Source organism: Heliangelus exortis, chromosome 29, assembly GCF_036169615.1.
Source record: "Heliangelus exortis chromosome 29, bHelExo1.hap1, whole genome shotgun sequence".
Taxonomy (NCBI): Eukaryota; Metazoa; Chordata; class Aves; order Apodiformes; family Trochilidae; genus Heliangelus; species Heliangelus exortis.
The window spans coordinates 2928574-2941356 of record NC_092450.1 but is presented as its reverse complement, the minus strand read 5'-3'; the positions used below and the strand labels follow the sequence as shown (position 1 = coordinate 2941356).

Below are 12783 nucleotides of genomic sequence, written 5' to 3'. Positions count from 1 at the left end.
AAAGTCAATCCACTCATCATTTTCTAATCCTTAATTAATTAAAGATGGGTCCTTTAAGAAGGAGAGCATCTGCATGGGTCTCTTTTGGGCTCCAAGCAATCTTAAGAATGAGAAAAATGTCGACGCTCAGCGGGCTCGGCAGAGTTCAAATTAATTAAAATCCTGCTCCTTGGCAGCACGTGAAGAATAAAATCTTACAAATTGCTTTAAAAAAAAAAAAACAAAACCCAAATAAAACTCAAACAACTCTGAGGAAACAGCCAGGGATGGGCTGTGAGGGTGGGCACCACTCCTGCTCCCACCTGAGCATCCTCGGTGGGTGATGGAGCTGAGCAAGGCTCCAAAGAGTAAAAATTTGGAAATATTCTGGGATCTCTGGCAGAGCCACAAACCTGGGACACGGCCCCTCCCCACCCCCTGAGGCTCTGGAGCCAGACTGTCCCCTTAGGGCTGTATCAACCAGAGATGATGATTTAGCAGCCAGCAATTACAGCCCTCAGCAGCCGTTTGCTTTGACTGCAGGGGCAAAAAAAAAATATAAAAACATAATAAAAAAAAAAATTCAGGGAAAAGGAAGGCAGAAACGTGGCTCTGCCCTGCAGGGAAAGGTACAAAATCCAGCCAGGAATAAGGTGGAAGAGAGAAAAAACTTGCAACGTGGCTTTAACCATCACACCAGAAAACACCAACAAAGCGTCCTGGGGCAGCATGTGGGAAATTTCCTGAGACCACCCCGCCCCGGGATGGCTTTGGGGGAAGGACAGAGTTTTTTACCCAAGGCCAAAACTCTTTTGCTTTTCATTCTTGTCATTCTTGGACAAGCAGCCTTCCCCCATCCTGCCTGCCCGGTGTCTGAGAGCGATGTCCCCAACTGTCCCCTGCCCCCCCGCCGTGCTCTTAGCAGCAAAGCCAACCCCTCTGCTCCCAAATCATCCCCCAAAAAATGAGAATTTTCATTTCTTGGAGCTGCTGTTTCCATTGCAAAGAGGAAAACAGGGAGGGAGCTTCAGGCCAAAGCAGCTCCGTTTGCTTTTCAGCCTCCAAATTCTTCCCTAGGTCCCCTTTTTGTCCCCATAAAACTGGGGTGGCAGCTCCTGGTCCCGGTTCTGGAGGGGTCCAAAGCACCGGGCAGGGCCACATCCTGCAGCCAGGGCAGGACTGGAGCTGCTGCCTCAGTTTCCCCAAGTGGGGAGCGTGGGTGTTGAGGTTGAGGCTGCGGAGCCGAAGCAGCCGGCGGCGATTTCCCACTGAGGAGCCACCGATCTCCTGCCAAAAATCCTGTTCCAGCCTCCCAGCCATCCCCGGGGGGGAGGATTTGGCATAAACCCCTGGAAGAAGAGGCAGCTCTCCAGGGAAATCCAGGCTGTCTGCCGGGCCAGCCTGCCAGGTTTCCCCCCTCCACCCCAAAAAAACCAAAAAAAACCAAAAAAAAAAACCAAAAAAAAAAAAGAAAAAAACGAAAAAAAAAAAAAAAAAAAGGAAAAAAAAAAGAAAAAAAAAAAAAAAGGAAAAAAAAAAGAAAAAAAAAAAGGAAAAAAAAAAGAAAAAAAAAAAAAAAAAGAAAAAAAAAAAAAAAGCGTCCTGGCAAAACCCACAAAGCGACACTTGGGACAAACCCACCCCCATCCCAAAATCCCTGTGAGGATCCCTGCAAAGCCAGCCTGGCATGGGACAGCTTGGATGCTGCCACCCGTGCCCCTTTCAAAAAAAAAAAAAAAGGGGGAAATTGGGGGTGAGGGGACAGAGAATGGGAAAGGGGTGGTGGGGGGGCTGCACCCACTCGTGGGGTGGGAGCTGTGCAGCTCCAGGCAGCTCAAAGCCTCCTTGTTCCTCTCCCTGCTCGCAGGGACAGAGGTGCCTCTGTCCTCGGGCTCGTAGGGATGAGGGGGAATCGCCAGACCTGGAGCCCAGAGACATTTTTCAGGTTAAAAAAAAAAAAAAAAAAAAAAAAGCAGCTAGAATGGGTAGTCCCTAGGTAAGGAAAGCAAGCAAAGCCCCATTAAAACCTGCAAAAAAATTAAAATTTGTAAAAAGAAAAAAAAAAAAAAAAAGGCAGCCAGAATGGGTAGTCCCCAGGTAATTAAAGTCCTGCTGAAATCAAGCAAAGCCCCCTTAAAACCTGCAAAAAAATTAAAAGTTGCAAGAACTATAAGAGAGAGAAAAAAAAAAAAAAAAGGCAGACAGAATGGGTAGTCCCCAGGTAATAAAAGCAAGCAAAGCCCCATTAAAACCTGCAAAAAAATTAAAATTTGTAAAAATTAAAAGAAAGAAAAAAAAAAAAGGCAGCCAGAATGGGGTAGTCCCCAGGTAATGAAACCAAGCAAAGCCCCCTTGAAATCTGGAAAAAAATTAAAAGCTGCAAAAATTAAAAGAAAAAAAAAAAAGGGAAGACAGAATGGGTAGTACCCAGGTAATGAAAGCCCTGCTGAAATCAAGCAGCCCCCCCTTAAAACCTGCAAAAAAATTAAAAGCTGTAAAAATTGAAAGAAAAAAAAAAAAAGAAAAAAAAGGGCAGACAGAATGGGTAGTCCCCAGGTCATGAAACCAAGCAAAGCCCCCTTAAAACCTGCAAAAAAATTAAAATCTGTAAAAATTAAAATTCAAATCTGTAAAAATTAAAATAAAATAAAAAAAAAAAAAGCCAGCCAGAGTGGGTAGTCCCCAGGTAATGAAAGCCCTGCTGAAACCAAGCAAAGCCCCCTTTAAACCTGCAAAAAAATTAAAATCTGTACAAATTAAAATTCAAATCTGTAAAAATTAAAATAAATAATAAAAAAAAAGCCAGCCAGAATGGGTAGTCCCCAGGTAATTAAAGCCCTGCTGAAACCAAGCAAAGCCCCCTTTAAAGCTGCAAAAAAATTAAAAGCTGCAAAAAAATTAAAAGCAAAAAAAAAAATTAAAAGAAAAAAAAATTAAAAGAAAAAAAAAGCAAAAAAAAAAAAAAAAAAAGCGCAAGAATTCACAACCCTCAAGGAAATGACGAGGAGGTTTAACGGGAATCCAGCTGTGGAAAGTTGATGGTTCAGCTGAGATGTCTCCAGCCCAGAGCAAACCCTGGCACCGCGCTCCTGAACGCCCCGGGGTGCGGGGAGGGGTGAGGGGGGGGGGGGTGGGTGTCTCCCCCCCCCTTCCAAGCCAAGGAGCTGCTCCCAGCCACGCAACTCCCACCCCGGCTTGGGGACATCACCCGGGTTGTCACCCAAAGCCACTGTGACCCCCCCGGGACCGCCCCTTGAGACCCTGAGTCCCGGGGAGCTGATGGGTTGGGGGAGAAAATGGGGGGGGGGATAAAGGGGGAAGGGGGAGGGGGGGGGACGGTGCCCTCCCATGCTGCAGTTTCCAAATCTGCTTTGGATTTGCTAAATTTCTCTAAAAAATAGGCCGAGGGTTTCTGTTGAGGCCAAAGTGGGCAATTCTGCTCTTTTGATTAAAAAAAAAAAAAAAAAAAAAAAAAAAAAGAAAATGATAAGTTTTCTCGTTAGGGGCGAATGGAAGGAAGGAAAGTCAGAAAAAGTCGGTCCTAGATTCTGCGCTGTCCTGGGGGTAAAAAAAAAATGCCTCGAGTGGCGATTGCAAGGGGGCCATTCCCAGGAGCCTCAGGCATCTGGCACATGGTGACTTCAGAAGGTTTTCAAAATCATTTCAATGGAAAAAAAAAAAAATTAAGTTAAAAAATGTAAAATTAAATTTTTTAATATCTATATAATAAATAAATAAATAAAAGCCACTCGTTGGCTTTCTTGTGAAACGTTAGGAAAAAAATAAATAAATAAAAAAATAATTAATAAAAAAAAAAAAAAAGCGAGAAGGGAATCTGCAAATACCCGACCCGGGCTCCGCTCCAGAGGGGGGGCACATATTTTTTTTTTATTATTTTTTTTTTTAGAGGATTAATACGACGGGAGAGGAGGGGGTGAAGGAGAGGAGAGGGAAGAAACCTCCAACAAAACATTTCGGCCCCTTCCCGACCTCTCCCCTCCCCGGGGAGACAAAAGGCCGGAGCGGGGCTGCGGGAGGCTGCGGGACAGCGGCCGCCCCGGACCCCCCCGGAGCAGCCCCGACCCCCTCCCCGGGGCCGCGGAAGCGTTTCCGCCGGGCTGGGCAGACGCTGCGTGGCTGCAGGGCGCGGAGAGTTAAAAGTAAAAATAATAAAAGCGAGGGAAAAGGCGGCGGAACGGGGAGAAAACACGACGAGGCGAAACCGGAGAAAACAAAACGCCGAGGAACCAACCGCGACCCTAAGAGGGTGAAGGAAAAGCAACCGAGATAAAACCCAATAAAACATCCCGGGAGGAAATAAATCGGAACGATGGCAACCGGAGACCTCCGCCCACCCCTCCTCTGGGGTCCCACCGCCCCCCTCCCCGCACAGCCGGGCTGGGGGTGGGGGGTGGGGGTTCCCCAACCTCCCAATAATAATTAAACCGCAAAAAGAGGGGGGGGAAGGGGGGGTCCGGTCGGAGAGGGGGAGGCGAGGTCCCACCTGGGTGCGCAGCGCTGAGCAGCAGCTGGAAGCCGAGGAGGCAGCTGAGGGGGGCGAGGAGGGACCCCATGCCCGGGCTCCCCCCGCTCCTTGCCCGGGCTCCCCCGCTCCTTGCCCGGGTTGCCCCGCACCGCTCTGCTCCGCTCCGTTCGGGGCCTCGCTGCTGGCTGGCCGGGGCCGGGGGGGCGGGCGGGGAGGGAGGGAGATGGAGGAGGAGAAGGAGGAGGGACAGTGAAAGGGGAGAGGGAGGGGAGAAAAGGGGGGAAAAAAAAAAAAAGTTTAAAAAAAAATAAATTAAATGAAAAAAAAAAAAAATCGAAGCCTCAGACACTGCGTCAGCTCTGCCCGCCCCGCAGGGACCGGCCCGAAAAGGCGGAGGGGGGAGCGGAGGCTCCGCGTCCCGCTGAGCAGTTTGGGGGGGAGGTGGTGATGGGGGAGGTTGGAGCTGGGGGTGATGGAGGGGGCTGGGGGTGAGGGGGGGTTTGGGGGTGAAGCAGAGGGACGGGCAGCCTGGCCAGTGCATCCCCACCCCCCCCCCCGGGAAGGGCTGGGACCCCCGAGGTTCCCCGGAGTGGGGTGGAGGGGTGGGAAATACCCACGGTGCCTTTGCTGTGCCACGAGTGAGCATCTTCCCTGCTTGGGACCCCACTCCACGAGATGAGGAGCCAAGGGGTGCTGCCCCGTGGTTTAGGTGGCACCTGGGGGGGCTTAGGGGGGGTTATTTCATCCTGAGCCAACCCAGCTGAATCCTCCTGGGTCCCAGAGGTCCCATCTCACCTGTGGCTGGGGGGTGCTGAGGCTGGACACAGCTCATTGCACCTTCCAGAGAGGTCTCAGCCCTCCAGCTCGAGGTTTCATCTTCCTGGTCCTCTGCTGAGGAGCCTGGGGGCAAAGAGCATCACACAGGGTGGGAATACCCCATATCCAAAAGCTGAATAAAAAAAAATTTTAAATAATTTTTAATTTAAATTTTTTTTTTTTTTTTACACCTCCCTTCCAAGGCTGCCCGGCCTCCTGAAAGCCACACCAAGAGGGCAGTGAGTGTGTGAAAAACGCTGAAAATCAGCATTTTCCCAGCTCTCTCTGGCTCCTGGGCTGGTTGCTCCTGTGCCAGGAGTTCTGCTGCTACCAGAGCTCCACAGGCACCACAGGTTCCTGCTCAGTTTTTGGAGTTTTTTGGGTTTTTCTTTTTATTTTAGTGTTAAAAACCACTCAGAGCTTACAAGCCATCAGCACCAAACCAGCAGAGCTGCTCTCACCTTCCTGGAGGTCTGGCTGGAAGGAGGAAATCCAGCATTTGCAATTTTGCCTGGACCAAAGAAAAGCCCCAAATCTCCAAAACCTGGGAGAATAAAAAAAAAAAAAACAAACACAAAACCCCACAAAAAAAACCCCAACCACGGGGCAGCTGCTCTGCCCTGTCTGCTTCTCCTCCATTTTCTGGAGCAACCAAAGCTTTAAAGTGGGAACATTCCTGGCTAAAATTTGGTTGCACTGGTGTGGAAGGGGTGATGCCCGTGGAGCCCATCCCATGGGAGCATCCCTGAGGATACCAGAGCTCACCCCCCTCAAAACTCGAGTGAGATGATGGCCAGGGAGCAGGATCTGGCCCATGAGGTGGGGCTGAATCTGAGTCAGCCACGGGGGTTTTGGCCTCTCTTGCAAAAATAAACCAAGTTGTTGTTCCCCAGTGAGGCAGGAAGGACCTGGGGATGGTGCCAGGATGGGCTTTGGGGGGATGCAAACCCTCTGGGAGGCCCCAATTAAACACATCAGCATCTGGGCTGTTGGGTTTTTGGGTTTTTTTTTTTTTTTAAACCAGGGATTATTTTTTAATTGAGGCAGCTCCTTGCTCACCCTCCAGGGCTGCAGGCACAGCAGGGGCTGCACGTGTGAGAGCCCCAAGGAAGAGGAGGAAATGGCCCAGATCCTCCCTCCCATCCCTAAAACTTGGGATCCACTCCTGGGGGACGTGATGGGAGCCAGGAATTCCCCCAAATGGGTCCTTCTGCCCATCTTGGACAAACCAGGAGGCAAATCCCACCTTACCGAGGGGGCCCAGCAGAGCCCAAAGGTTTGGGATCCCATGGAGCATCCCTGGAGTGGTTCATCCCATGGCTTGGAAGCCATGATTAGAATCTGCATGATTAGAAGGTAATTAGGACTTTCTTACAATGAATTCCCCCAGCCCAACCCAGCAGCTCCTCACCTACTCTCCTCCTAATCCAGATTAGTACCAGTTGAGTTGCTACTTGTTGGAGCAGATCAGGAGGAAATGCATTTTTTCCCTTTTTTCCCCTGGGAGCTTTCCAAGCTGTCTGACCCCTCTGGCCCTAAGGATTTGCTGCCAAATGAGGGGACAGAGCCCCGTGCAGGGGACAGGCAGCCACCCCAGAGCTCCTGAGGTGTGGGATGGGAGCAATGGGCTCATCCTGGCTCACCCAGAGTTTGGGATATTCATTGGCTGTGGCTGATTCCCAGAGCCAGAGCATCTGTGTCTGTCTCCTAGCTGGAAAAAGGAAAAAAACGTGTTTAGTTTGGTTTTCTTTTTTTTTTTTTTTTTTTTTTTTTTTTTTTTTCTTTTTTTTTAGCCTATGGGGACACTCCCAGTGGAGGGGCTGCAGTGGGATGGGGGGAAACCACCTCGTAGCCAAGTTGCCCACCAGAAAGTTTAGGGCAAATGTCTCTGGGAATGGATCCCTGCCACTTTGCCCACCTTTGGCTGCAGGTTTGGGGAATGCTGGCAGAAAATAGGTCAGCTTCCCCCAGGTGGGAAAATAAGAGTTGCTAATGGGATCTGGGACTCAGCTTCTCATCCCATAACTTCCTAAGGGGGTCCCCCATCCCATAGCTCCCTAAGGGGTTCCTTCATCCCATAGATCCCCAAGGGGTTCCCCCATCCCAGCCCCAGGTGGTGTTTGTCCCTTTCCCTCCAAGGATGAACCTGGAGATGCTGGGGGGAATCTCAGCTCCTTAGGGGGGGGGTCTCAGCTCTTTAGGGGGTGCTCAGCTCCTTAGGGGGGGTCTCAGCTCCTTGGGGGGGTCTCAGCTCCTTAAGGGGGGTCTCAGCTCCTTGGGGGGGGTCTCAGCTCCTTAAGGGGGGTCTCAGCTCCTCCAGGGCCCCATCAGTGGCCATGGGGTCCCAGGTGATGCTGATGCTCCCAGGGTTTGGTTTCTCCAAAGGTTCAGAGGGGCTCTGAACAAGGGGGTGGTGGCAGGGGGTGCTGGGGACGTCCCCTGCCCTGCTCTGCAGTTTGTTTGAGCACAGGAAAAACAAAGTTTCAGCTCAGCCCAGGCAGGAGGATCCCGGCCAAAAAAGCAGGGCCATTTCCCTGCCTCCAAACTGACCCGTCCCCTCTGCTCTTACAAGGAGCAGACAGGGCTTGGCCAGCTCCTGGGATCCCTCCAGGGGCTCAGTCCCAGCCTCACACCCCCTCCCCACAAACCCCATCCCAACCCCCCAAGGAAGGTCCCTATGGAGAGGTGGGGGGGGGGGGGGGGGGAGGTCCCTTTGTGGGTTCCCCACGCTGAGGCCCTCGGGGCTCTTTTTTTTTTTTTGGTTTTGTTTTGGGTTTTTTTTTGCCGTTCTCTCTTCTCTAGTCTTTAAAAGTCAGGCAAGTTCAAGCTGCAAATAATTTATGAAAACCAGATGTGCTCCCTCCGAGCTGCCACGAGGAATTTCAGGGCTCTCCAGCCTCGGGAGGGCTGGAGTTGAGGTCTCTGCCCTTCCGCCGCGGGGGCGACGAAGCCGAGGGCTGCCCGGGGAGCAGCTCTGCCCTCTGAGCCTTCTTGTTGCCTCTCCTTCCTCCCCAGGGCTCTTGGAAAGGGATGGAGAGGAATTCCAGGCGTTTGCAAGAACTTTGCCTTTCAGAAAAAAAAAATAAAATCCAAACACACACACACAAAAAAAAAATAATACCCAAAACACTTTCTCCCCACGCCTCGGGAGGAAATGAGCAGAGCTGGGGAGCAGGGAGGGGATGGATCTGGAGAGAAACACATCCCAGGATGGGGATGCTGGGGATGGGACCAGGGAGAAGAGATCCCACCCTGCTCCATGGCTCTCTCCAGCAGGAGCAGCGAGGTCCAATGGCCACGTTGTCACCCTGAGATGTTCCCTTTCCACCTCTGCCACCCATCCCTGCCCATCACCATCTCCTTCCGGATCCTTCAGCCTGGAGGGGGTTTTGGCAGCAATCCTGGAGGGTCCCCTGGGTCTGTGGGGTTATCAGGAGCTGGGAGGAGCTGAAGAAAGCAGAGATCTGGGCTCTGATCTCCATGTGGGGCTGAGCCAGGCCCAGGGTGAGGAGGTGGCTGACACGGCTACGGTCAAGAGAGGCCAGGGCTGAGCAGAGCTCTGGTTTTTTCTTGCCCTGAATTCAAACCACAGCCAAGCACCTTCTAAACCCTCCCTCTGCAGTCCCTGGGGCTGCTCCAACAGGGATGGGAGATCTGCTTTGCACTGAGCCTGAGTCTCCCCCTCTCCACCCTGCTGCTCCCCACACTGTCCCAGCAATCCCAGCTCCATCCCAGGACTGGGGAGCTCCAGCTGGACCCTTTTACCCCTCTGCCCTATCCCTGCATTCCCAGCTCCATCCATCCCAGCTTTATTTGGCTCCAGCTGGACCACTGCATCCCTTTGCCCTATCCCTGCATTCCCAACTCCATCCATCCCAGGACTGCTGAGCTCCAGCTGGACCACTGCATCCCTCTGCCCCATCCCTGCATTCCCAGCTCCATCCATCCATCCCAGCCTTGTTTGACTCCAGCTGGATCTCTGCATCCCTCTGCCCCATCCCTGCATTCCCAACTCCATCCATCCCAGCCTTGTTTGACTCCAGCTGGACCACTGCATCCCTTTGCCCTATCCCTGCATTCCCAGCTCCATCCATCCCAGGACTGCTGAGCTCCAGCTGGATCTCTGCATCCCTCTGCCCCATCCCTGCATCCCTAGGGAGCAGCCACATCCATCACCCTGGGTGGGGGTGAGAGGCCAAGCAAACTCAGGGCTGTTGGGTCCTCCCCTGGCCACGTTCACCCCCAGGAACAGAAGTCTTGGCCACAAGGACACCATTGTCTGTGCCAGGCAGAGGAGTGGGGCTGAGAAGCTCTCTGATTTCCTGCCTGGGTGTGGAGGATGGGGGAAAGGCTGGGGAGGAGCTGCTGCTGCTCCTCCTCCTCCTCTTCTGGGCTCTTCTTCACTCCCAACCCCAGCTCTTGCCACGGGGGGGATGCCACAGCTTTTTTCCTCCTTCCATCCTTCAGCTGCAGCTCAGGATTTCTGTTGCTCCTCGTTTCCAAAGGCCAGGAAGCTGCTGAGGCGACGCAGGGGAGGTTCTGTGGTTCTGGCTGACCCAGTAAAACCTGAAAACAGAGGGTTAGCTACTGCCTGGCCCAGCTGGGAGCTGAGCAGCCCTGCCCTGGAGCTGCTCTCCCAGCTGATGGAGCTTGGGCTGTGAGGATGGGGCAGAGGGATGCAGTGATCCAGCTGGAGCCAAAGTCCTGGGATGGATGGAGCTGGGAATGCAGGGATGGGGCAGAGGGATGCAGAGATCCAGCTGGAGCTCAGCAGTCCTGGGATGGATGGATTTGGGAATGCAGGGATAGGGCAAAGGGATGCAGTGGTCCAGCTGGAGTCAAACAAGGCTGGGATGGATGGAGCTGGGAATGCAGGGATGGGGCAGAGGGGTGCAAGGGTCCAGCTGGAGCCAAACAGTCCTGGGATGGATGGATTTGGGAATGTAGGGATGGGGCAGAAGGGTGCAAGGGTCCAGCTGGAGCCAAACAGTCCTGGGATGGATGGATTTGGGAATGCAGGGATGGGACAGAGGGATGCAGAGATCCAGCTGGAGCCAAGCAGTCCTGGGATGGATGGATTTGGGAATGCAGGGATGGGACAGAGGGATGCAGTGGTCCAGCTGGAGCCAAACAGTCCTGGGATGGATGGATTTGGGAATGCAGGGATGGGGCAGAAGGGTGCAAGAGTCCATCTGGAGTCAAACAGTCTTGGGATGGGTGGATTTGGGAATGCAGGGATGGGGCAGAGGGGTGCAAGGGTCCAGCTGGAGCCAAACAAAAACTGCTCTGGGGGACAGATCCCACCCGCCGGGTACCAGGAGCACTGAAGAGAAGGATGCAGAGGAGCTGGGTGGGGGAACTGGGAGCTCCCTGGTTTTTGGGCCAGATGTGAGGAGGCTTGGAAGGGTCGAGCTGCCAAGGTTTATTTCCCTGTCCCATTGTGTGTTTCCCAAGGCCAGCAGAGTCGAGGAGGAAGAAACAAAGGGAGTTTCTCAGCCCCGCGGTTCTTCGGTGGCAGCGTGGTGGGAAGAGCTGGAGCTGATGAACTTCCAAGGGTTTTCCCAACCAAAATGATGATTCCATGACTGAGAGCAAGGACCTGGGAGCCCGTGGGCTGGGGAGTGGCCAGCAAGCAGTGGCCACTGGCTCTCAGGGCAGGCAGCCCCAGCAGGGGACTCCCAATGCAGATTTTTCACCGCCAGACACAGAAAGGGTTTTTTTTTTTTGGAGCCCAAACACATGAAGGTCCTTAAGGAGCTGCTGCTCCCTGGAAAGAAGGGAAAAACACACCTTGGATGTCTGCCTCGATGTTCCAGACCAGGATCAATACCAGTAATTAAATAAGAGTTGGTAATTTCCAGCAACTTCCCCCTCTGCTCAAGAGATCTCCCTGCTCTGAGCTGGTGACTGCAACCTTCCTCCATCCTTCCTCCATCCTTCCTCCATCCTTCCTCCATCCTTCCTCACCTGGTCCTGGGTCACCTCTGTGCAACCACCCCAAGAGAAGCTCCTGCCACTGCACTGTGAAGAGCAAACCAGGAAGAGCCAAGCAAATCAGTTTCTTAAAACTTATTTTAATATCCATGTCTCATCTGTTGGGTAGAGCCAAAACAGTCTGGCCTGGTTGAAGTTACAAATTCTTCATACATTTTTCTTGAAGTAAATGAACAGTGTGGCAATAAGGTCTGTTACTGGAAGTGAAACCCATATTAACCAGGTAGGTGTCCCAGCCAGAATTCTACCAGGGTTCTTCACTGCTGTCAGCCCCAGGAAAGGCCAACGCTGTCCCCAGGCCCCTGGATGGGTGTTGCACAGCAGGAATAAAAGCATCTGACACAACACTAATCACACCCACAGAGACAGCACACACTGGCTGGCCAAGAAACAAGAGGCCCAGAAGAGAAAAAAACCCTTTTAGAATTCTCCCTGATGTGGACAGACATCAAATCACCCCTTTCAGCAAATGGGATGAAGCATCAACCCTGATTTTGCCTGAGTAGAGCTGGCAAAGTGCTGCTTGCTGAACAGTTACCTTCTGGAATAGAGCAGCAGGGATGGAGAGGGCTAAGAAATGATGGCTGAAGATTTATAAAGATCTGAAGATTTAAAGATGCAGTTATTTGTTTTCAAAAGATGCAGTTATTTCCTTGTTTTCAAACACCAGAGCTTAGAGACCACCTTAACACGGCTGCAAGTCAACACGTCCAATTAAAAGCTCAAAAGTCACTACAAAAATAGTAATAAAAATAAAAGCAGCAGAGCTCTCCCTTCCATTGCTTAATTTCAACAGGCTCCTCCATTTTACAGTTGACCATAAAGCTCCTGATCAGGTTTAAGTGTAAGATTTGCAGACGAGTGCTTAGAAGAAAGCAGACAAGAACTCTCCCAAGGGGTGCCAGAGGAGGTGAATTGCCATGAAAATGCCCCAAAACAGCTCCAACACTGCCAGAGCAGAGGGAACAGCCCTGGAGGTACCATTCAGAGGACAAGTTCATGCCATGGTGGTCTGGGGATTGGGTCAGGAGGTGTGCAGAGGGTAATCTGGTTTTTAAACAACACCCTGAAATCCAAGAGTGGATTGCTCAGCTCCCAAACCTTGCTCTTGAACACTGCATCTTTAAATATTTCTGGCTATGAACTCCTGCCACATGTCAGGAACACTCCAACCTGGCTGCCACATGTTCAAGTGCTGTGCTTCTTGGGTGTGTTTTCAGTCTTCCTTCAACAGGGGGGGAAAAGAGGCAGAGAGGAGACAAGAGGTTTGCATTTCACAGCAGGCAGACTCCAGCTGAAGGTGTAAGAGCCCTCCAGGCAGATTACAGAAGGGAGGAAAAAAAAAAAAAAAAAGATAATAATTAGGGTGTTTGCTCCCTTCTAGACTATTACCTCATTCCCTCTCATCTGAAATCAGATGCAGTGATGGCAGCAAGTTAGGAAAGTTAAAAGTTTTAAAAGGAAAGTGTTAAGAGAGAGAGGAAGCTTTGCTGCCAAGTCACCTAAGT

The 12783-nt window shown here is 51.7% G+C and overlaps 1 protein-coding gene across 1 annotated transcript in view; it reads right to left on the bottom strand.

Annotated features, from left to right (window-relative positions):
- The window catches only part of MRC2 (mannose receptor C-type 2), a 32270-nt gene extending 27611 nt beyond the window's left edge, over positions 1-4659 (bottom strand). The window contains 1 exon segment of the mRNA XM_071728501.1: positions 4484-4659. Within this exon segment, the coding sequence (XP_071584602.1) occupies positions 4484-4553 (70 nt within the window). The 5' untranslated portion in view covers positions 4554-4659.
- Positions 4660-12783: the final 8124 nt, after the last annotated feature.